At 45.7% G+C, this 25,807-nt stretch overlaps 2 protein-coding genes across 2 annotated transcripts in view; one reads left to right on the forward strand and one right to left on the reverse strand.

Annotated features, from left to right (window-relative positions):
- The window catches only part of LOC135212449 (serine beta-lactamase-like protein LACTB, mitochondrial), a 43,627-nt gene extending 43,485 nt beyond the window's left edge, over positions 1–142 (forward strand). Inside the window, exon 9 of the mRNA XM_064245847.1 lies at positions 10–142. The gene's annotated coding sequence lies outside the window, so the exon portion shown is untranslated. The remainder of the gene's footprint in view (positions 1–9) is intronic.
- Positions 1–25,807, reverse strand: part of LOC135212450 (uncharacterized) — a 100,490-nt gene that overhangs the window by 17,776 nt on the left and 56,907 nt on the right. The window contains 8 exon segments of the mRNA XM_064245848.1: positions 1,649–1,841; positions 3,656–3,802; positions 5,280–5,312; positions 5,314–5,513; positions 5,634–5,635; positions 5,731–5,797; positions 5,800–5,877; positions 13,424–13,582. Of these exon segments, the coding sequence (XP_064101918.1) occupies positions 1,649–1,841; positions 3,656–3,802; positions 5,280–5,312; positions 5,314–5,513; positions 5,634–5,635; positions 5,731–5,797; positions 5,800–5,877; positions 13,424–13,582 (879 nt within the window).

Here is a 25,807-nt window from a genome sequence, read left to right on the forward strand (position 1 = left end):
AAAGTGAAGGTGGCCACATTGATGGCCCACCTCCTAGAGGTGTTGTTGTGACACTGCTGACAAATATGGAGAATGTTGGCCTTAATACAGAGGCTCTACAGATAGCAAAGTTATTTGAAAATTTGAAAAAGTAAGCAAGTAAAGTTACTCATGATTAAGAGTATTTTACTAAGGTTGTGTCCTAATATGTAGTACGACAAATGTCAACTGCAAAGTTTTCCTCAGGGTTTTAATGTTCTTGTGTATGATTATAATATACACAATTATTTCTCTTGGAATTTAATTGATTTAGATAGATGCCGTTTTCTGCACACACAAAATATTGGCATAATTGATGTTCACATAATATTTTAATGTGTTTAACTGCCAAAGGTGGAAAACTCAGGAATCTCCAAATTTGTGTCAATGGCTGACAAGTATGGTGTTTGTTTTTCTTGTGTTTTAAAGTTCAAACTAAAGTATAGTTATACATTTTAAAATTTATCTTATTAGCCAATAGTCCCTGGATCACAAGTTTTTTTTTTATTAATTCTTTTTATAATACCGGTTTTCCAGCTTGGCGCTAGTATTATTTGAATGTTAAGAGTGAAGGTTTGTTTGGTATATGAACAATGAAGGTTTGTTTGGTATATGAAGAAAGTAATTTTTAAGGAGTTTCACGATTTGTTCATTTGGCATTCATGAGCTCTGTACTACTGTAAATACATCTCAACTCAGTCAAGCATAAAAACAGTTCCTTACTTAAAAATAAAAAATGTGAGTATGCCATTTTAACATCTGTGTAGGTATGTATGCGTGTAAATGTGGTATTTTCTCATCCTAACATATACTATATTAATATTTTCTTAAACAAACATGGGTTTGATTCCTATATTTATCATAAATATACATATATTAATACAAAACTAATAAATCACAGCCACATAAATTCTTTGGCACTATGTTACGGTATAAAAAGTATCCAAACATTTAAAAATAGTACATCATTTCATTTAAATTTCCTTAAATATATTCTCACCACAAAGTTCATGATAAAATCAGGCATCTCACCTTTACAATACTTGCCATTTGAATATTTTATCTTTGCAAGGTTATTCCTTTTTGTCATATCTGCTGTACTTCCTTAGAACCTCAGACCCACTGTGAAAATGTGCTTATGGAACAAAGACTTATGAGTCAAATTTTTTAGAATTTGCTACTAAAATGATTACACAATTGTTTTTGGAATATCTCGTTCAAGGATTATTTTATCAAAATACAGTCTGTGTACGTGCGTATTTGTGTTCTAGCAAAATAGTTTACTTTTTTATACTGTAATGTGACAATACTTTTTCCAAAAATTGAAAATTTTAACCTATCAAGTTTTAGACACCTTTTTCTCATATGAAGCACATAAATACTTTTCTAGCTTGGAAACAAACAGTGAGAAATTCTTACCGCCCTGATATTTGTTAACTGAACCGTGTCCGTGATACATGTAGCACTGGATTTAATCATACTTCATGTAAGCTGCAAAATTCAAAGGCTTTCTCTTGTTGCTGGCCACTGGTGTATGACAGAGCAGCATTGGTTGGAGAAAGGGTAGCAAAATGGGATGACGTCTGGTACTGTGGACTAAGACTAGATGAAAGATTCCTATGTAGTGGTGATGCTTGCGGCAACTGGGCAAAGCTTTCCGAAACGGGACCCATATCTGGTACAATCATTAGTGTCTCAGACTGAGCCTGGAAAGTGTAAGTAGGACTTGGAGGATATTCTGTCAGTGTCGTAGGAGGTGGAGTCCCAGGAAGTTGAGGTTGCAAAGAAACATTGGTATTTTCCAAATCTGAGAAGATGTCAGCCTGCCAATAAAATGAAAAATAAGAAAGAAATTACTTTAATATTTAAACACCTATATAACATCCGTGATATTTTAGGGTGCTTGCTACAAGAACTGTACTTGGGTTAAAAATTTTGACCAACAAAAAAATTATTTGCATGTATGTGAGAGAAATATATACCATTGAAAGTAAAATATTTTGTGTGTTTAAGGTCAACTGACATCCATAGTGGAAAGAATACTCATCAACCAAGCTAGCAAGATAAATATGTTACACACTAAACATTCACAATTTACTTTTATTATTTAACAAAGAAAATCAGTTGGTACCATTGGCCAGTTTTATTAGCTGCAAAAACTCTCCTTTGGATTGTAATGGGGTGTAGTCTTGGCAAAGAAAATGCACATTCAATATTAAAATTTCCCAAAAGAATAACCACATTTTTTCAAAGTCTGAGGCATATTTAATAAAACATACAATGTCATCTAGGCCTTTCTCTATCAATTACATATCTGATACATAAGGAAAGGGCTTGAGAGTTTATCTAACTTTTTTTTATCAGTATTCATTTCCACTGCTTGGGGTGTACCAGGCATATATTTAACAGCTATTTTTTACTTTACCATATCACAGATTGTTGTATTTTTGTATTTATTAAAACTGTCCAACATCCCTTAATGTGACATTTCAATTTTATATCCAAATTGTACTTTGGCTTTCTGATATTTCACTGTACAATGACTGCATCTTATTCTTCTGTGAGTTGCACAAAACTATCAAGACAGCATACATTGCTACCAGAACAAAACTAGCTTCAAAAAATGTCCATCATTTTGGGGCTAGATATCTCCAATTATATGGCCTGGTATTTCGTACTTTTAAGATCCGCTACGTGTGTATGAGCTAGTGCCCTCCTTAAAACTTAACCTTTTTCACTCTTAATCCCTGACTACTCCTTTTAGAAAGTAACTGCTTCATTCTAAGAACCAACAGCGTGTTCTTTACCACAGCTGATACAGTGAGAAGAAAAGATTTTGTTAATAAGACAGCAAAATGATCAATTTTATAATAAATTTGTAGTTTTCATAGCTAACAAACCTCAGGTCTTAACATTAGGATAAATCTTCTATTACCAGATCAGTTATTACATACATTCTCATTCTCTGCACCTACAGCACGTTGGCTGTGGATCCCATGGACACTGATGCTAAAAATCTCGAACAAAGAAACCCACTAATACCCAGACATTTCCTCTGTTTCCTGTGAGATCCCAAAGAAACTTGGTTCAGGGAGGTAAAATGATCCATGATATCCAGAAACCTGTACAAAACCACAGGAATCACACACACTAAAACAGAAAGAAAAGAAAAAGCAGGCAAACTAAACCAGCTTGAAAAGGACAGAGAGCAAAATGTGTCCTGTCTTAAAGGTGGTAAGAAAGTAACTGATGTGATCACAAGATGCCGAAGGCATTGTGGGAGTTCCCACGACCTTGTGATCAAGCACAGATGCCAATAGTTCCTTGCATACACAATTTGTAATTAATTTTACCCGTGCTAGAAGATTGCCCTGATGTTAAGATTGAAGGTATGTTTTGTATGAACAAATGTTTTTTCACTTAATTGCTGAATTCTTCAGTCCTTCTAAAGGTGAATCTATTAACTTCTTGGGTTACAATTCTTTTGCCTTCCTTTTTCCAGTTTTTTCTGTTTATTTAATTAAGATAAGATGCTCCTTCCACTGGAAAAGGTTCTTAGATATGAGTAACATTTTCGTAATCCTTTTTAAATAGAACCAATTTCCGAACATACTGAAAGAAACTTGGTAACACTCACCTGTGAACATTCTATATGAGCTGTAATGACATGTGTAACATCATCTGCTGTCTGAGATGTTGAAATTTTGCTATTTGACTTCTTTTCTCTCTTCCGAGTAGTAATCTTGACTGACTCTTTCTTCATGTGTTTCTTCATTACATGGGTCTAGCAAAATAAAAGTATTAAAATGAATATATATATAGATAATCACAATGACAGACGTGAAACGACTACTTTTACTATCTTAATGGGAGCCACATTTTTTACAACTGTGAAGTAACTTCACAAGATTTAGAAAAACCAACCAAAATATAATAATGGAACCATTATTTTATAAAATATTTGAAAAACCAAACCAAAATAATAATGGAACCATTATTTTATAAAATATTGTATGTTGTTCATTAATCATGACCCAAACTGTTCAAGTGATGGCTAAATATACAACAAATAATTGTGTTTTGATGCAGTTGAAACAGAAGAGTGGAGTTACGAGGTTGGCACTCCCTGTAAGAGTAATGTTTGCATTGAAATTTTTTTTTTTTTTTAATTACATGTTTTACCACAAAAGCATGATTAGCAACTTCATCAGGGGTACCTTAGCTGCTGATTATTTGACAGCCAGAAAAAGTACCAGAAGAGACAATGGAACTATGGGTTGGGGTTAAAATACATCCAAGCAATCCAAGAGCTCTATGGAAAAAATTAATGGCAAATGAGATATCTAATCATACTGAAAAGGACCTTGGAAAACTGTTAAAGAGAAGAGCTTATTACACTTTTATAAATTAACAAGAGTTTTTCCTTGAAAACATTTAAGATGATGGCAACTACCGAAAACTTAGTGAAAAGACTGACATCAAGTGTGCTAATAAAGAAAGTGCTTCTTTTACACTATACATGATCTCTTCAATTACAAAAATATAAAAAACAAAATGGGAAAAAATATTGAAGCCATCATTTTAAAACATGCCCAGAAACAATAACAGTACTATATAAAAAGTGAATACTGAACGAAAACAAAACCCTACTGTACTGCAGTATATTATAACTCAAAAAATATTTGAAAAGTTTATTGGGCAATTGAATGATATTAGTCCATGGTCCGAAGATGCTTGTCTTCAAATTCAGGTTCTGCAGCCTTATCAACGAGCTATCATGGTGGCTAATATGCATCAGGACTGATACCAGGATTGCTTAAGATTATCAAGAAAATCTAAAACATAAAATGAAATATATTAGAGAAATCAGTTCCTCAATAAAAGGGGGCCCAATAAAATTAAATATAATATAGTACAGACATTGGTTCCTCAATAAAAGGGGGTCAAATACTCGAGGAGACTGCAAAATAATACCGAGTACCTGAAACTACAATGGTGCAGGTAATCCAGGTACTTTTGCCTACAAGTCTGACAGGCAAAACTTTACAATGTCTGGAACATTTAGTCTAATGGTATAGACAAGGTTGAGATAAAATAAAATTTTGCTCTGTAGTTGCCAAGCAGCATATTTAAATGTCAATTTCAAGAAAACCTTAGTAGTACATGAAAAGCTTTCATATTCAATGAAAGCCAAAAATACCTATTTCATGCCTTCCAACAAAGAGTTCTACTTACTTTAATAGCTGAATTCAACAGCTTACCTTCAAGTAGTCACGTCTCGTAGTAGCATAATCCACACTCGAGACACTTGAATGGTTTCTCAGAGAGATGCAACTTCATATGTCGTTTCAAATGGCTGTTGGTTATAAAGTTATTTCCACATACAGTACAGACACACGGTCGACTCTTTGAGTGGCTTTGCATGTGCTCTTTGAGATGGGACTTCTTGGCAGTCTCATATTTGCAATTCGGAAACTGGCACTTCAGAAGATCTCCTAGAGGGAAAACCATTTATTTCATAATCAATGTTTTCATAATGATGTTCAGTTTCAAATCTGACAGTTTTAATGATTTAAAATAAATAAATCTATTGAAAAGTACTACAAAAAGTCCACCACTACAAAATTTATTGTCAATGGGAACAAATGCTTTACTGCACTTGCTGAATGTAGAAATTATGCAAATAACATCAAAGGAACCCAAATCACTCACCTGTGTATTTTAACATGAGTAATAAGTGCACCACTTGTCTTTCCAGACCAACCACAGGTCTCACAAGAAAAGGACGATCATTTGTATGTTTTGTTTCATGGACATGAAGTACCATGCTTCTGCTGAACTGCTGCCCACATATCTTACCTGATACAAATGAAATGAATTACCATCCACAGACAGCAAATCCCACTCGTCATTTCCTCATCATTTCAACATAAACTGCCTTGAAAAATAGCTAATTTCTCTGCTTTTTCAAAATTGTACTAAATTGCCTATAAAGAAATAAACACTCACCCTATGTCTTTTTTGTTCACTTTCAAATCTTTCCAGCAATGATGCTTTGGAAAATTACTTATTTTCTACATCTGAAAACATTATCCTTTCATAAATGAATAAACACTTTCATCTTCATCCATAAAACAGTAACATATATATGGAAAAAATATAAGGATTGGAAAAAGTTGAATAAAATCTCTTATGTGCATTATAAACAAACTCTAATATAGTGGTACCACGTTTGTAGAACGGTTCTTATGTCGAATTTTCCTTTTTTGAACTAAATTTTAGAGAATTTTTTTTTATCATTTGTCAAACAAATGCTCGTACTTCAAAATGACAATTTGTCCAAAATTGCATTTTTCCTAACTATACGAACCTGAGGTCCTTTTACAATAGGAAGGTAACTAGCGGCAGCTGGAACGGTCGTGAGCTTCGAACAAGGGAGTTCAGTAGTTAATTGCTTGTCCGACAGTGCGCACGCCGCGCGACTGGGAGGTGAAGAATCACTTTTGCTTTAGGCCCAGGCAAAAAAATGCAGAGTGAGGGGTGGCATGAGGTGGGACTATATGTAAAAGGACCTCAGGTTTGTATAGTTAGGAAAAATGCAATTTTGGACAAATTGTCATTTGTTCCGGTACGATATACAAACCTTTCGGTCCTTTTACAATAGGAAGACTCACGTCTTGGTGGGAGGAATCTGAGTCTTTTGAGAACAGACTGGTGTTCGCCCAACCTTGGATTGCCTCCCTGGTTGTAAGAGCGAGGGAGGTATCCTAACCTCTGCCCAACTGATCGGGGTATGTACCGCAGGATCAATAGTCAGACCTCTGGACCCAAGTAATAAGAGAGAGGCAAGCGTATCTCTTAAAACTAGCAAGCAAGAACTTGTTCCTGTTGCAAGAGGCAACATAAAGTTATGGGTTTGTCTCTTGTTGGCTTCCACTTCCCCCCCCCCCCCTTGTTGGGGGAAGTGGTGGATATTCACTCCTATCCCTAATGAAAGGGATAGGATGGGGCTCGGTCGAGTAGCTTACCTGCATCTCATCCTTCCAGCAGGGTGACGACCGTATCCCTCTGCCCACAGGTAGAGGGGAGAAAAAGATGGGGAAGAGGAGCCAGTCACACTCTCTTCACTCATCCATTCTACAGTCACACCAGGAATCAATGCTGTTCTGCCTCCTAGGGGCTGGGTTAGCTACACAACGTGTTGAGCAGCCACCACGGGTCCCAAGGAAAAAGTATCCAAGGACCTGTGGGTAATATCCAAAGGTAGAAGGAGGTGAAGGTGGTCTGGTTGGCCCAGACCCCTGCCTTCAGTACCTGCGCCAAGGAGAAGTTCTTGCGGAATGCGAAGGAAGGACCAATATCTCTGACGTCGTGGGCTCTCGGGCGAAGGGTACGGATGTCGTCGCTACCATCAGCTTCGTACGCCCTCCTGATCACCTCACGCAGCCAGCAAGAAAGTGTTCCTGTAACTTCTTCTTGGTCATCCCGGTGCTAACGAAGATGTGTCAAAACTCAGACCTGAGGTGTTAAGTTTCTTCAGATAGCGCCGTCGCGCCCTCACAGGACAAAGCAGCATCTCCTTAGCATCGAAGGCGGTGAAGTCCATTAGGGAGGGGATCCCCTGCATGCTTGACTTCGCAGGAAAAGCCATGCAGTTCCCTCTTCGGTGATGTCCAGTACCCATACTGGTCTATCCGTCTGCAGTGCGGCGAAGTCTCTCCATCTTCGTAGTGGATAGGACACCGACACCCCATGGTGGGTGTCGGTGGTATGGGTACTGGGACAGGCTAGTAGGATGAAGTAATGATTGATCTGGAACAACCGAACTAAGTCTACAGCATAGCTCATAACCGACTCGGGCACTCTGACAGCTGACGACTGACTGAGTTCGGTAGTGTGACTCCGACTGTGTGAGGCAAGTTGTCAAAGCATCCGAGCAAGTCACGTGACCTTCACCTTTAAAGGGTTATGCCGAGAGACCATACAAATCGTCTATTTGTTTGCCACCGATGCCGGACGGCGAGGTGATGATTCTCTTAAGGCATGTGCCCAACAGGCGAAAGTCAATTGCCTTCTAGAGACTGAGGTCTCTGATGGCAAGACAGAATTCTCATAGTAGTTGAATCTCAGCTAAGGAGAAACAACACTATGTGCCGTTGAAGACGAAGGTGGAAGGTGAAATGCCACCTACGTCTTCACAGCCGAATCGAGAGAGAATTCTCAGATTCTGAACCTGTGCTTACAAAGGACTGAAAATGCTAACCGCTATTTCATTACTTGTTCGGTGAGGAGTCGTAGTTGCAATGAAGCGGGGTGCTTTTCAGTAATGAAAACACAGGGAAGTACTGCCTGAAGAACTGCTTCTCATGGGCTGATCATCTTCTTCAGATTTTCCAGGGAGGACAATACTTGGAAGTAGAGCTGGCAGGGCGGGGAGCAGGCGATGTCTTCCGTTATACATCTGTAATTCGGGTGTAACAATGAACATTGCACACCTACGAATACGAGATATTTTTAGAAGACAAACTCAGACAAACTCAGATGTCTGAAGAAATCATTCCGCATTATCGCAGGGGTGCGATGCAGCAGGAGACTAGGCTACAGACTTCTGTTACCGTGCGGTAAACAGAAAGATGATAGAGTCCAAGAGGTATCTCTGTTTGAAAATTCTCGCAATGCTCCAAGCGATGCAGTATAGATGGTCATTCATGTACGAGAATCCCCGTCAATCAGAAGACCTAAGTCTGTGATTTTCGGGCAGAGATACGGTTCCGTAGTCAATCATTGTAGGGGAGAGAGACATAAATCGACCATGCATCTCAGAGAGCCAGCGGGTACTGGGCTGCGTCGGCAGTCCAATACACAGTTACCTCTCGCTCACTCATCATCCTGAGTTGCCAGGTAATCCATTCCAAGAAGGAATGCGTTCGGCTAGAACCATCGAGCGTAAAAAAAAATACGCTCGAGCAATTGTATTTAAACGAAACGGATTTCGGTAAATACAAAAGCTGAGGTGGTGTTGTCATAACAATACCCTAAGTATCTCAAATCAAAACTGGTAACTCCTGGAGGTTGCAGGCAGTCCGAGTTGCAGTTCATTAAGATACTATTCGTCTCAGTCACAATCCGTAGAGTTAACTACGGTATGCGCCTACACCCCAGACAATTCAACTGCTTAACAGAATCATGTCGTGAGGGTAATATACGTAGTATATTTGTAGGTTTCTGAGACCTCCATCATAAATTCTTTTCCATTCGAGGAATGAGAATAAGGATTGGAAGCCGACACCCTTCATTCTCTAATCAAGAGAGTGAAGGAGAAATCTTACCCGAAGGAAAGCTTCAATGGTGATTAACAGAATACCGAAGACAATAGTTCAAGCCAAACTGGATGTTCCCGTCCGTTCTTCTCTATCCCAGGGTTGGCCTCCTACTGTGAGATAATTCTTCCTTCAGCAGCAGTGCTTCTTCCGAGCGCTAGAAATTCCAGGAATTCGAGTATTCGGCGAGTTTCCCGATAATCGTAGTAACAATTATCCGGGATTCTAGTCTAGCCAACTCTGGACCGTGGTTTCACCCAAGTGTCTGCAGATCGTAAAAAAACCGGCACTTTGAGAGTGCTAGAAATTCCGAAGAATTCTAAGCGCTCGGCGAAACCTCCACTGAATTCGTCAGCCGATCATCGGTTGGTGGTCCTCCCGATTCCCGTAGGAATTGAGGATGGGGCAGGATCCTTCCTCAACGACGGGGACTTACGTCCGGTAGGACCTGAGGGTCCCCCCCAGGAACGCAGTCCCCAACATGGAATCCTACAGAGAACACTCTGCAGGATCCCTCCCCTTTCCCTCGTAGCCATAAGGAGAGAGGGAATGGGGGAGGAATTGGATACTCGCTCGCCTTCCCAGCAGAACTAGCAGTTGGAGAAGCGAGTACGAGCAGCCATCACCTTGAATGCGTGGTCTAGACGGACCGTCACGTGAACAGTGGTGATGGTCCCTCCAAGAGACTGGGAAGCATCATCCGTCCTTGCCAGGCCCCCCTACCCTGATGCTCCTACCCTTCCTACTAGCATGCTAGTAGGCTGGGGGGACTGCAGGCGATCGCCAACCAACGGTGGCGATCGAGCTGCAGGTCTGGACCAGCGGCTTCTTGTGGAGAAAGCTGGACCAAGGAATGTGTCAGGGGAGCTGTTATGAGAGCTCCTCCCCTGCCTACCAGCAGAACCGGTAGGCTGGGAGGACTGTGATGATCATCAACCACAGTGATGGTCGAGTTGCTGGTCTGGACCGGCTGCTGGTCAGGACCTGGCTTAGCGGCAGCGCCGCTAACACCAGGCGAGGAAGTACCAGTGTTAGCCGGTACCCCTCTGGTCCCCGTCGTCTTCTTCCTTGCGGAAGGAGAGACGGCCCCTGTTCCCGAAGGAGCAGGAGGGCCAGCAGAAGGTCTGGTGGGACGGGCCCTCAGAAGTTCCCGAAGGAGCCTTCTTCGGGGGGGAGGAGGCAGCCTTCTTCTTCTTCGGTTTGGGAGCCTTAGAAGTCGAAGGGAAAGAGGCAGCAGCAGACGACGACGAGACCTTCCTCCTCTTCTTCTTCTTCTTCGTCAGCTCTCGCAGGACAGTCGTCAGATCCTTTATCCAGGATGGAGGCGGGGCAATTGCTGAAGCAACACGGCCCAGCTGCACCTGTCCGGAAGGACCTGCGTCTGGGGCAGCAACACCGTGGACCTGGAACGACGTGGGCAGGAGCGGGAACAGCAGGAGTGGCAGGACCAGCAGTAGCGGTCAGTACGGCAGGTAAATCAGGAAGCTTAGCGTCAGCCAACGACATCCTGGGTACTGGCGGCAGGTCCAGGGACGAGCTCTTGCAGCGGAAGTCTGGTCACTGCAGCACGCCCCACCCCCCCCCCCCCCCCCTCCCCTCAGTACGGCAATCGGGTCCTGCACAGCGGCTGTAGGTGAGACAGACACCACGTGCGGCGGTGTACCCTGGAGTCGACAATTTGGTTGTTGTCATGGTCACCGCTCCAAGGGACCGCACCAGAACCCCGCCAAAAAGTGAGCAGCCCCTGGACAGGGGGGGCTGCGGCACGCACCTGCAGTCCCAAAGACGCCCACACCTGACCAAGGTCATCCCTTACAGCAGAAGCACCTGTGGAAGCAAAAGTCGGGTAAGTAGGAGGAGTTCACCCTTGTGCAGGGGGGGGGAGGGGGTGGGTGAGCCCCACCCCGCAACGAACGGAAGACCCCGAACAATAGGACGTCGGGTAACGAGCGCCCTCCGTCTACGCTCGGCGGGTCGGGCGAAGAAGAAGGGCCCCGAAACCGTCCCCCGAAGGGGAAGGTGCCATACGTGGGAGCTGAGCAGGGGGGCAGGAAAGAAGACGAAGAATCGGTTACCAAGGGAGTTGCGGGAGAGCTTTCCGACAACTTCTTGGCAGGCCTTCGCTCTTCCCGCCCCCGCACAACACCCACTGCACCACTGACCAAAACACGGCTCGGACCGAGAGCCTTCACGCCCTCGGCACCGAGCGCAAGTGCATAAGGATCAAATCCCGGGTATGAGCGGAAACCTTGATCCATAATGAAAATAATACAAGAAATGAAAAAGAATACTGCATTTACCATTTCACTTTCACTTCACATGAAAATAAAAGGCTCGGGCCGAGAGCATTCACGCCCTTGGCACTGAGCGTAAGGGCATAAGGATTAATTCCCGGTATGAGGGTAATCTTGATCCAATGAATATTGATGCAATCAAAAATAATAATACATGAAAATGAAAAAGAATCCTGCATTTACGATTTCACTTTCACACAAAAAGGGCTCGTGCCGAGAGCATTCGCGCCCCGGTTATGAGTGGAAACCTTGATCCAATAATGAATATGATGCAATCAAAATAACATATGAAAATGAAAAAGAATGCTGCACTTGCGATTTCACTTTCACACAAAATAAAGGGTAAGGATCAATTCCCGGGTAAGAGCGGAAACCTTGATCCATAATGAATATTGATGCATCAAATAATATATGGAAAATGAAAAAGAATACTGCACTTGCGATTTCACTTTCACACAAAATAAAGGGCTCGTGAGAGCATTCGCGCCCTCGGCAACGAGAGCACAGGGCAAAAATATAAATGAAAAATGAAAAAGTACTGCACTTACAATTTTCACTTTCACACTTTCACCCAAAAATACATGGCTCGGCGCGAGCGCGCTCCCGCCCTCGGCACCGAGCACAAAGGACTTGGGGATCGATCTCAGGAAAACTCTCAATTTTCCACATTTACGAACCTCAACCCCGGCACAGTCGTCGGGTAATAGGAGGCGCGGAGATTACATCGATCCTTGATCCATAATCATAAATAAACAAATTGTATATGAAAAATGAATATGCGTACTTACAGTTCACTTTTACACACACACAAAGTAAGGGAAAAAACAAAAAAAAAAAAAAAAATCCTGAAAGCAAACGACGATAAAGCGGGCAGAGAGCGATGGCGAACAACATCCTCACACCACACGGCCGAAAGCAAAAGTGATTCTTCACCTCCCAGTTACGCTGCGCGCACACTGTCGGACAAGCAGTTAACTACCGAACTCCCTTGTTCGAAGCTTACGACCGTTCCAGCTGCCGCTAGTTACCTTCCTATTGTTAGAGGACCGATGGTTTGTATAACGTATCGGAACAAATGTGTTGTTCTTGAAGCACGTGGTCAACAAGAGAGAGTGTTTGAAACAATAATGTAATGCGTATGGGAAAAAAATTAAAACTATAGCTATCCAGAAGGTAAACCACCACTGCTAGAATCAAGTGGGATTCTTACCCAACTAGTACTGAAGGCTAAAGAATATTGGGCAAATATATGTGTTGGGTTTATGATGAAAAAAGCTTCACAAGATCGTGCAAATCACCTGACCTATCTTACATACACAATTTTTAAACACAACTCTTAATATGTTGTATACGTTCATTTTTATTCTCTTTCTCTTCTCTTTATTATTAGTCAGTCTTTTCTTTGGTAGCCTTGGTTTGTATTTGTTTCTATTGGATATTGTTATATGGGATAACCTTCACCTATATTGCTTTGTTGTTGAGTTTTTCTTTTCTTAGGAACTTATTGTTATATTGTAGATTAATTACACTGGACTTCTACAGATTCTGAAATTGGATTAATTCAATTCCTTTTAATTATCCAGTCTCTCAGGAGGGTTTGCATGGATACTTATGATGGGACTGTGGGCAAGTCAAGATGATACATGATATCGCAGTAGTAAAGATTAATATCACCACCATGGATCGGCAACAAGAATAACTCAAGAGAACTACTAAATCAGCTTGAAAGTGTCATAGATAGTAACCAAAACAATACTGGTTTAACTTACTAAGAATATGTTGCATACTTACATTCATATTGTTTTACTTTGTTATGCTGTGTCATATGTTCAGTAAGATTAAATTTCTTGTGGGCACTAAAGTTGCATGTGGGACACTTATACTTCTTTGTTTCCTGGTGGGTGACACGATGGTCAAGAAGATGGTAAATACGTTTAAAAGTAGCTTCACCTGAAAAAAATTACCTGATAAGTCTCAATTCTTTACTTAATGAAAAGTATTCTTTACTGTTGATGAAAAGTACATCTTAAAACTTATTTTTCAAATAATTTCTGTTTTACAAATACAAACTCTCTTTACTGTTAATGAAAAGTATATCTTCTAAAATGTATTTTTAAAATAATTTATTTTACAAATATTGTACAAACAAACTTCTTTTAATAGCACCACTATTCCCAGCCAAAGTTGCAAGACCAAGAGATGAAATGCCACATTTAAAAGTGGGTGAAAGTTGGATAAGAAATGCCATGGTAGGAGAGCCTTGGCCTCATCTATTAAAAGATCTACTTTGCTTCTATATCAGAGACCCTGAGATATACATTATTTGGAGAGAAAGGAGGCAAACACTTAGAATAAAAGTAATAGATACAGTACTGTACATATCACTGTCATACTGGTGGTGCCTATCATTCTGCTATGATAGTGTAAATAATTAAAAATTCACTCAAAAGTGATTCCCATCTGCCAATGAGAAATAATCTCTGACATTGTTGTGAATTTCCAACAGCCAGAGCAGATAGTACTTGTGTTTGGATGTAAATATACCAAAAATCAAAGTTTGGCCTTACAGTCAGAAACTATTTTAAGAAAAGTCTCATGTGCATCTTACGCAGTTCCACTAAAGTCCTGCATCTGTCATTAGTGAAGCCTTTGCTGTACTTCTGTTTTCCAAACTAGCTCTAGTCGATTTCCGCAATGTGACTTGCCCTGACAATCTTTATTTTTTCTATCTTTTATTAAATTTTGATGCATTTATCTAAACATAAATTACAGTAACAACCTGAACTTATGTGAGGTTAGGTTCCAGACCCCCTCTTGCAAGGGGAATTTTTGTGTAAGTTTGGCACAGTCTCTAAAAATACCAATGAATGCTTACTTCTAGAGTTTAAACACTAAATATGACCCTAATAATCCCTAAGTATTACTCTAACTTTTAATTGAAATTAAAGTTACTGTAATTTCATTTAAAAGTTAGCTTAATACATAAATGGTTGGTAAAAATATATGAATGTGTGAAGATTACATGTATTATTTCTCTCTTCTCAACCTCTTTTAAGAAATGCTTTATTCTGTCTCTTTCTCTTTGTACTGAAATGACAATTTGTCGAAAATTGCATTTTTCCTAACTATACAAACCTGAGGTCCTTTAACATAGGAAGGTAACTAGCGGCAGCTGGGACGGTCGTAAGCTTCGAACAAGGGAGAACGGTAGTTAACTGCTTGTCCGATCGTGCGCGCGGGCGGGGATGCAAAAAGTTGCAGAGTGAGGGGTGGCATGAGGTGGGACTATATGTAAAGGACCTCAGGTTTGTATAGTTAGGAAAAATGCAATTTTCGACAAATTGTCATTTGTTCCGATACGTAATACAACCCTCGGTCCTTTAACAATAGGAAGACTCACTTCTTGGTGGGAGGAATCTGAGTCTTTTTGGTGAACAGACTGGTGTTCGTCCAACCCTGGAGTGCCTCCCTGGTCGTAAGAGCAAGGGAGGGATCCAAACCTCTGTCCGATTGATCGGGTGTGCACCGCAGGATCAATGGTCAGACCTCTGGGCCAAGTACTAAGAGAGAGGCAAGCGTATCTCTTCGTACCAACAAGCAAGAACTTGTTCCTGTTTGCAAGAGACAATCATAAAATGATGGGTTTGTCTCAAATTGGCATCCACTTCTCCCCCTTGTTGGAGGAAGTGGTGGATATTTACTCCTATCCCTACTGAAAGGGATAGGATGGTGCTCTATTGAGTAGCTCACCTGCATCTCGTCCTTACCCAGCAGGGTGACGACCGTGTCCCTCTACCCAGACGTAGAGGGAAGAAAAAGATGGAAGAGGAGCCAGTCACACTCTCATTCCTCATCCATTCTTACGGTCCACACCAGGACTCGATGCTGTTCAGCCTGCGAGGGTCTGGGTTAACTACACAACGTGTTGAGCAAACCACTCGTTCCCAAGGAAAAAGATCCAAGGAACTGTGGGCAATATCCCGAAGGTAGAGGAGGTGCATGCGGTCCGGTTGGACCAGGCGCCTGCCTTCATTACCTGCGCCACGGAGGAAGTTCTTGCGGAACGCGAGAGAATATGAAGAGGCGTCCACACTCATCCTGGGTGTCGAGTTTCTTCAGACAGCTCCGTCGCGCCTTCACAGGACAAAGCAGCATAGCCTTCGTATCGGAGGCGGTGAAGTCCATTAGGGAGGGTATTGTGAAGGACTCGAACCAATCGTCAGTTACCGAAGGGTTCTGAGTCTTCGCTACGAAGATCGGTACGAAATCGAGCGTCACAAATCCCCATCCCTTTGTGCTTGACTTCTCGAGAGAAGTCATGCAGTTACCTAAGACGAAAAGAAGGGGATAGTCATATGACCTATCCCTCTTCTCGACTTTGGTTATGTACAGTACTCATACTGACAAGCTATTAAGACGAAGTAATGATTGCTCTGGAACAACCGAACTAAGTCCACAGCATAGTTCGTAACTGACTCGGGCGCTCTGACAGCTGCCGACTGACTGGTTTCGGAATCAGTAGAGGCAAGTTGTCCAAGCATCCGGGTAAGTCACGTGACCTTCGCCCTTTAAAGAGTTATGCTGAGAGACTAAACAAAAAAAAATATTTGTTAGTCACCGATGCCGGACGGCGCGGCGATGATTCTCTTAATGCATAAGCTCAAAAGGCGAAAGTCAATTGCCTTCAAAAGACCGAGGTCCCCGATGGCAGAAAATCTCATAGACGTTGAATCTCAGCTTAAGGAGAAACAACACTATGTGACGTTGAAGACGAAGGTAGGCAATGAATGCAACCTACGTCTTCTAGCTGAATCGAGAGAAGGAATCTCAAGATTCTAAACCTGTGCTTACAAATGACTGAAAACGCTAACCGCCATTTCATTGCTGTCCGTTGTGCAATGAAAAAGCGGGGCGTTCTTCAGTATGAAACACAGGGAGAGCCGCCTGAAGAACTGCTTCTCATGGGCTGAAACGTTTGGAAGTAGAGCTGGCAGGTGTGGGAGTAGGCGATGTCTTTCAATACATCTGCTAATCCGGGGTGAACAATGAACAATTGCACACCTCCGAATACAAGATATTTTGAGGACAAACTCAGATTCCGCAAAAATCATTCGCATTATCGATATACGATGCAGCAAGAGACTATTACAGAATTCTGTTACCGTGCGGTAAACAGAAAGATGAGAGTCGAAAAGATATCTCTGTTTAAAAAATCTCGCAATACCGAAGACGATGAATACTAGCGTCACAGCAGTAGATGGTCATTCATGTATGCGAGAATCCCCGTTAATCAGAGACTTAAGTCCGTGATTGTTGGGCAGAGATACGATTGGTATTCAATCAAAGCAGGTGAGAAAGACATAACCAACCGTCCATCTCAAAGCGGCAGCTGGTACTGAAATGCCTCGGGCAATTCAATACGCAGTAGCTGTCGCTGACTCGTCATCCTGAGTTGCCAAGTAATCCTTTCCAACGAAGGAATGCGTTCGGCTAGAACCACCGAGCATAAAAAGATATGCTCGAGCAATTATATTTATGCGAACGAATTTCGGTAAATATAAAAGCTTAAATGGTGTTTGTTGTGACAACACCATAAGTATATAAAATTGAAACTGGAAACTCCTGGGAGGTTGCAGGCAACCCGAGTTGCAGTTCAATTAGAATACTTTTCGTCTAAGTCGCAATCCGTAGAATAACCAGGATATGCGCCTACCCCTCGGACCATTCAACTGCTTAGCAGAATCATGTCGGCGAGGTTAATATACGTAGTATATTTGTAGGATTCTGAACAACGATCTCCATCCTAAATTCTTTCCTTCAAGAAAACAAAATAAGGATTTGGAGATCGACCACCTTCGGTCCTCTATCAAAGAGAGTGAAGAAGTCTTCCTCGAAGGAAAGCTTCAATGGTGAACAGAATACTAAGACGATAGGTTCAAGCCAAACTGGATATTCCCGTCCGTTCTTCTCTATTCCAGGTTGGTCGCCTACTGTGAGATAGTCTTCTTTCAGCAGCAGTCTTCTTCCTAATGCTAGAAATTCCAGGAATTCGAGCATAGGCGAGGTTCCCGATTATCGTGTAACATATCGGGGATTCTCGTCTCGCTCACTTTGGACCGTGGTCTCGCCTAAGTGTTTGGGATCGTAAGAAACTCTAACACTCTGAATGCGCTAGAAATTCCGTAGAATTCTAAGCAGTCTGCGAAACCCCCACCGAATTCGTCAAACGATATCGGCTGGTGGTCCTCTCGATTCCCGTAGAAATCGAGAATGGGGCAGGATCCCTCCTCAACGACCGGGGCTTACGTCAGGTAGGACCCGAAGGTCCCCCCGGTAGCGCAGTCCCCAACGTGGAATCCTACAGAGAAATCTCTGTAGGATCCCTCCCCTTTCCCTCGTAGCCGTAAGGAGAGAGGGAATGGGGGAGGAAATGGATACTCGCTCGCCTTCCCAGTGGAACTAGCAGTTGGAGAAGAGTAGGAGCAGCCATCGCCTTGCGGCGATGGCCTCTCAGAGTCTGGGAAAACGTATCGTCAGAGAAAAACGTTTTCCCCGAGGAGGGTTACGAACTCTCACTGTAGGTAAGGGTCTGCCGCCACTGTGAACGTCGTCTGGGTGGGGCTGATCGACACCTGACAGGAGAGAGCCGATACCGTCCTCCGACTCATTCCAGTCCTCGTCGAGGTCGAAACCTCTCAGGAGGACCGAAGGAGTATTTAAATACGGTGTCCGAAGACAGGTAGAAACGCCGCTGTCGCAGTAGAGGAGGTGGAAGTAGCTTGATCGACCGGCCAGAACTGAGAGAGCCTTCTTGTCCGGAGACGAGAGACTCTGGTTCAAGACAGGATCGGCAAGCTCCGATCGCGGCAAACCCACCGTCCGGTTTGGGTTCCCTCTCGGGCCCCAAAACGACTCGAGCAGAGACATGGGCTCTGCTGGTGCGAGCGGCGATCCTTCCCCACCATCGTTGTGCTGACGAATCAGTGCAATAACCTGGGCAAAGTACTCTGAATCTCGGAAGTTACAGCGTCTTGAGGAGTAGGACCATCCAGTCCCTCCAACAAGAGCAGCTCCCAGGACCCTCCTCCTTCAGCAGAAGGACCAGCAACAGATCCCTGACAGTTGCCTCCAATCACTTGCGCGTACGTCCTGGTAAAGGTCCCCGGCCTAAGACCATACCTGGCACGTGCGGCGTCGTGACGGGATCGTGAGCGGCGCATTTCTCACGATCACTCTATATACCTCGCTCTTCCTGGCGTATGCCGAGGAAGTTGAAGGTATCGGCGAGACAGAACTGACCTACTACCCCCCTCTGACTGTCGCCTCCAACTCACTTGCGCGTACATCCTGGTTGGTCCTAAGACCATACGTGGCACGTGCGGGGGGGGGCGTCGTGAAGGGATCGTGAGCTGGCGCACCTCTCACGATCACTCCTAGCTACCTCGCTCTTCCCGGTGTAGCCCGAGGGAAGTTGAAGGGTAGTGAGAGACAGACCTGACGCTCCCCCCCCCCGCTCGCTGGCAGGACCAGCGTACGTGGGGGGCTGCAGCCAATCACCAACCAGCGGTGGGATCGATCTGCAGGCCTGGCCGTGCCGCTCACCTGTGGCGAGCGGCTCGACTGCACGTCGACCCCTCCCCTCCCGTGCGTCAGACGAGCTGCTGCTGGTCACCGTATCCGCCCGGTCCCTGTGGGAGCGGCGGTCAGGTGACCTGCAGAGCTCACTTTCGCGGTGAGACCGGTGAGCGTCCTCGCGGCACGTCAAACCGCTGGTACCAGCCGAGGCTGGTACCTGTCGGTCGAGGGGACCTGGGGGACCCCTTCCCAGCCTCAACCCGTGGCCGTCAGACCGTCACGTCCACCCGAGGTACCGGCTGGTCGCTACGAGAGCGGCCGCTGGCCTGGCGAGAGTCACCTGAGCGGCTCTCGACAGTCCCTTCTGCTCCGTGCCCTCGGTCATGACGCTGAGCGAACTCAGGCGTCTTAACTTTGGCTGCACGGTCACCCGAAGGAGACCGTACACTCGGAACTTCTCGCGGACGAGAAACCGAGCCGGTCCTGGCTTAGCAGCAGAGCTGCCAAGACCAGGCGAGGGTGTACCAGCGGTAGCCAGCACACCCTTGGTCCCCGTCTTCTTCTTCTTCTCAGAAGGGGAGACGGGCCCCCGTTTCCCCCCCCCGAAGGAACAGGAGGACCAGCAGAAGAACCCCCCCGTCACACCGGAGTGTACGAGCCCTTCGAAGTTCCCGAAGGAGTCTTCTTAGGGGAATATACCCCCACCCGGTTACCAGCTGGTCGCTGCGAGAGCGGCCGCTGGCCTGGCGAGAGTCACCTGAGCGGTTCTCGCCAGCCTTCTGCTCCGTCCGTGGTCTTGGCGCCGAGCGAACTCTGGCGCCGAAACTTTGGCTGCACGGTCTCCCGAGGGAGAGCGTACACTCGGGATCTCCCGCGAACGAGAGACCGAGCCGGAACCTGGCGTAGCGGCATCGCCGCTAGCACCAGGCGAGGAAGTACCAGAGCTAACCGATACTCCTCTGGTCCCCGTCTATCTCTTCCTTACGGAGGGGAGACGGGCCCCGCTCCCGAAGGAGCAGGAGGACCAGCAGAAGGACCCCCCCCGTCCCACCTCGGTGGGACGGGCCCTTAGAAGTTCCCGAAGGAGACTTCTTAGGGGGGGAGGCAGCCTTCTTCTTCTTCGGCTTATGGGCCTTAGAAGTCGAAGGGAAGAGGCAGCAACAGACGAAGACGAAGATGACACCTTCCTCTTCTTCGTCAGCTCACGCAGGACAGTCGTCAGGTCCTCCATCCAGGCCGGAGTCGGGCCTATTGCCGAAGCAACACGCCCGACTGCACCTGTCCGGAAGGACCTGGGACTGGGGAAGACACACCATGGGCAGGACCAGCATGGACAGGCGCAGGAACCAGGAGCAACAGGAACAGCAACCAGCTCAGGAGCGGCAGGAACAGCGGCAGCGGTAAACACAGAAGGGACAGCCAAGCCAGTGGCGGGAACCACATCAGAGACAGGTACGGCAGGCCCAGCCATCGCCTCGTAGAACATCGGCAGCCAGCGGGAACCAGGGGCGAGCTGCTGGAACAGCGGAAGTCTGGGGCAGGCAACACGAAGAAAACACAGGCGGCGGCGGCATACCCCTCCTCGGTACGGCGGCGACCGGCCCTAGAAGCGGCAGACGGCGTCACCGACACAGCATGGGGAGTGTAGACCAGCGGGGGGAAGCAGCATAAGCGGCCGTGAAGGTTGTAGTGGAGACCACTCCAAGGTCACCGCCCCCCACCCCAGACCTCGCTAGACGCTGCAGCAGATCGTGGATGCTAGGCACGCCCTGCAGCCGCAGTGGCCCATACCTGTCTAAGGTCGTCTCCCACGGATGTAGCACCTGCGGTAGCACAGACAGATTAGTAAGAGGGGTTCCATCACGCACGGGGGGGGGGGGGAGAACATGCCCCACCCCGAACGGAAGGAAGACCCCAAAACAAAATACGAGGAAGCTGAGCGGGGGGCAGGAAAGAAGACGAAGAATCGGATACCAAGGGAGTCGTGGGAGAGCTTTCCGACGACTTCCTGGCAGACCTTCGCTTCCCCTACCCCCGCACAGCAGTGAAAAGTAATATGAAAATGAAACAGAATACTGCACTTGCGATTCACTTCATAGAACTTAAAGGGGGAAAGATCAATTCCCGGTAAGAGCGGAAACTTGATCCATAATAATATGATGCTATCATAAATATATATGAAAATGAACAATACTGCACTTGCTATTTTCACTTTCACAGCAATAAATCGTAAGGATTAATTCCCGGGTAAGAGCGGAAATTGATCCAAAATGACAATTTGTCGAAAATTGCATTTTTCCTAACTATACAAACCTGAGGTCCTTTAACAATAGGAAAGTAGCTAGCGGCAGCTGGAACGGTCGTAAGCTTCGAACAAGGGGAGAACGGTAGTTAACTGCTTGTCCGACAGTCGCGCGCCGCGCGACTGGGAGGTAAACAAATCACTTTTGCTTTTGGCCCATGCAAAATACGCAGAGTGAGGGGTGGCATGAGGAGGGACTATATGTAAAGGACCTCAGGTTTGTATAGTTAGGAAAAATGCAATTTTCGACAAATTGTCATTTGTTCCGATACGTTAATACAAACCATCGGTCCTTTAACAATAGGAAGACTCACTTCTTGTGGGAGGAATCTGAGTCTTTTGATGACAGACTGGTGTTCGTCCATCCCTGGAATGCCTCCCTGGTCGTAAGAGCGAGGAGGGATCCAAGCCTCTGTCCGATTGATCGGGGTGTGCACCGCAGGATCATGGTCAGACCTCTGGGCCGAGTACTAAGAGAGAGGCAAGCGTATCTCTTCGTACCAGCAAGCAAGAACTTGTTCCTGTTTGCAAGAGGCAACATAAAGTATGGGTTGTCTCAAGCTGGCATCCACTTCCTCCCCCTTGTTGGAGGAAGTGGTGGGGATATACGCTCCTATCCCTAGTGAAAGGGATAGGATGGGGGGGCTCTGTTGAGTAGCTCACCTGCATCTTGTCCTTATCCAGCAGGGTGACGACCGTGTCCCTCTAACCACAGGTAGAGGGGAAGAAAAAGATGGGAAGAGGAGCCAGTCACACTCTCATTCACCATCCATTCTTACGGTCACACCAGGACTCGATGCTGTTCAGCCTGCGAGGGTCTGGGTTCGCTACACAACGTGTTGAGCAGCCACCACGGGTCCCAAGGAAAAAGATCCAAGGACCTGTGGGCAATATCCCGAAGGTAGAAGGAAGGGCATGTGGTCTGGTTGGACCAGACCCCTGCCTTCAGTACCTGCGCCAAGGAGAAGTTCTTGTGGACAAGGCAGCATCTCCTTCGCATCGAAGGCGTGAAGTCCATTAGGGAGGGGATTGTGAACGACTCGAACCAATCGTCAGGGACTGAAGGGTTCTGAGTCTTCGCTACGAAGTTCTTGGTACGAAATCGAGCGTCACGGATCCCCATCCCCTGGGTGCCTGACTTCGCAGAAGTCATGCAGTTCCTCAGAGGAAAAGAAGGAAATAGTCGCATGACCTATCCCTCTTCTCTACTTCGGTGATGTCCAGTACCCATACTGGTCTGTCCGTTAGCAACGAAGTCTCTCGCATCCTCCTATCCCCATGCAGCGAAGTTCTCGGTAGTGGATAGGACACCGACACTCTATGGTGGGTGTCAATGGTATGGGTACTGTGACAAGCTATTAAAACGAGTAATGGTTGCTGTGTAACAACCGAACTAAGTCAACAGCGTAATTCGTAACTGACTCGGGCGCTCTGACAGCTGCCGACTGACTGCGTTCGGTAGAGGCAAGTTTGTCAAAGCATCCGAGTAAGTCACGTGACCTTCGCCTTTAAAGGGTTATGCCGAGAGACCAAACAAATGATGTATTTGTTTGTCACCAATGCCGGACAGCGAGGTGATGATTCTCTTAAGGCATGTACCCAACAGGCGAAAGTCAATTGCTTTCTAGAGAACCGAGGTCCCTGAAGGTAAAACCTCTCATGTTTGTTGAATCTCAGCTAAGGAGAACACACTATGTACCGTTGAAGACGAAGGTAGATATTGAATGCAACCTACGTCTTCACATATGAATCGAGAGAGGATCTCAAGATTCATAACCTGTGCTTTACGAATGACTGAAAACGCTAACCGCCATTTCATTGCTGTCCGGTGTGCAATGAAAGCGGGGCGTTCTTCGGTAATGAAAACACAGGTGAAAGCCGCCTGAAGAACTGCTTCTCATGGGCTGAACATTTGGAGGTAGAGCTGTCAGGTCGGAGAGTAGGCGATGTCTTCTGACACATCTCGTAATTCGGTTGAACAATACAATTGTACACCTACGAATACGAGATATTTTGAAGCTCAGATGTCTGCAAAATCATTCGCATTATCGCAGTGCGATGCAGCGGGAGACTTGTACAGACTTCTGTTACCGTGCGGTAAACAGAAAGATGAAAGAGTCCAAGAGATATCTCTGTTGAAAAATTTCTCGCCAATGTCGAAGGCGATGGAATCAAGCGTCACCGCAGTAGATGGTCCTTCATTATGCGAGAATCCCCGTTAATCAGAGACCTAAGTCCATGATTGTTAGGCAGAGATACGGTTCGGTAGTCAATCAAGCAGGGGTGGAGAGAGAGACATACATGACCGTGAATCCTCGGAGGCCCAGCTGATACCGAGCTGCTATCAGGGGCAGGCAGTTCAATACGCAGTGGTTGAGCCTGCTGACTCGTCATCCTGAGTTGCCAGGTAATCCATTATTCCACGAAGGAATGCGTTCGGCTAGAACTACCGAGCATAAAAGATATGCTCGGGCAATTATATTTAGGCGAAACGAATTTCGGTAAATATAAAAGTTGAAATGGTGTTGTCGTGACAAAACCATAAGTATATAAAATTGAAACTGAAAACTCCTGGGAGGTTGCAGGCAACCCCGAGTTGCAGTCAATTAGAATACTTCTCGTCTAAGTCGCAATCCGTAGAATAACTAGGATATGCGCCTAGCCCTCGGACAATTCAACTGCTTAGCAGAATCATGTCGCGAGGTTAATATACGTAGTATATTTGTAGGATTCTGAACAACGATCTCCATCCTAAATTCTTTCCTTCAAGAAAACAAAATAAGGATTGGAGATCACCACCTTCGTTCTCTATCAAAGAGAGTGAAGGAGAAGTCTTCCTCGAAGGAAAGCTTCAATGGTGAACAGAATACTAAGACGATAGTTCAAGCCAAACTGGATATTCCCGTCCGATCTCCTCTATTCCAGGTTGGTCGCCTACTGTGAGATAGTTTCTTTCAGCAGCAGTCTTCTTCACCATGCTAGAAATTCCGCCAGGAATTCGAGCATAGGCGAGGTTCCCGATTATCGTGTAACATATCGGGGGATTCTCGTCTCGCTCACTTTGGACCGTGGTCTCGCGTAAGTGTTTGAAGATCGTAAAAAAACTCGAACACGCTGAATGCGCTAGAAATTCCGTAGATTCTAAGCAGTCTGCGAAACCCCCACCTGAATTCGTCAAACGATATCGGCTGTGGTCCTCTCGATTCCCGTAGAAATCGAGAATGGAGGCAGGATTCCTCCTCAACGACCGGGGCTTACGTCAGGTAGGACCCGAAGGTCCCCCCGGTAGCGCAGTCCCGAACGTGGGATCCTACAAAGAAATCTCTGTAGGATCCTTCCCCTTTCCCTCGTAGCCGTAAGGAGAGAGGGAATGGGGAAGGAATTGGATACTCGCTCGCCTTCCCAGTGGAACTAGCAGTTGGAGAAGAGTAGGAGCAGCCATCGTCAGAGTCTGGGAAAACGTATCGTCAGGAGAAAACGTTTTCCCGCGGAGGGTTACGAACTCTCACTGTAGGTAAGGGTCTGCCGCCACTGTGAACGTCGTCTGGGTGGGGGCTGATCGACACCTGACTGGAGAGAGCCGAACCGTCCTCCGACTCATTCCAGTCCTCGTCGAGGTCGAAACCTCTCAGGAGGACCGAAGGAGTATTTAAATACGGTGTCCGAAGACACGTAGAAAACGCCGCTGTCGCAGTAGAGGAGGTGGAAGTAGCTTGATCGACCGGCCAGAACTGGAGAGCCTTCTTGTCCGGAGACGAGAGACACTGGTTCGAGACAGAATCGGCAAGCTCCGATCGCGGCAGACCCACCGTCGGTTTGGGTTCCCTCTCGAAGGGCCCCAAAACGACTCGAGCGAGACGTGGGCTCTGCTGGTGGAGCGCAATCCTTCCGCAGGGTCATTATGCTGACGAATCAGCTTAATGACTTCTGCAAATTCCTCTGTATCTCGGGAGTAACCGCGTCTTGCGGAGTAGGACCGTCCAGTCCCTCCAACAAGAACAGATCCCTAGATACTCGTCCTTCAGAAGGAGGAAGAGCGGCAGACCCCTGACGGTCGCCTCCAGCTAATTGCGCGTATGTCCTGGTCGGTCCTAGAACCGTGCCTGGTCCATACGGCGTCATAGCGGGGTCGCGAGCGGCGCACCTCTCGCGATCACTCATAGGTACCCCGCTCCTCCCGGCGTAGCCCGAGGAGGTTGAAGGTACAGGAGAGGCAGACCTGACGCTCCCCCCTAGCTCGCTGGCAGGACCAGCGTGCTTGGAGGGCTGCTGCTGATCGTCAACCCGCGGTGGCGATC

This window comes from Macrobrachium nipponense, chromosome 41, assembly GCF_015104395.2.
Source record: "Macrobrachium nipponense isolate FS-2020 chromosome 41, ASM1510439v2, whole genome shotgun sequence".
NCBI classification, from domain to species: Eukaryota; Metazoa; Arthropoda; class Malacostraca; order Decapoda; family Palaemonidae; genus Macrobrachium; species Macrobrachium nipponense.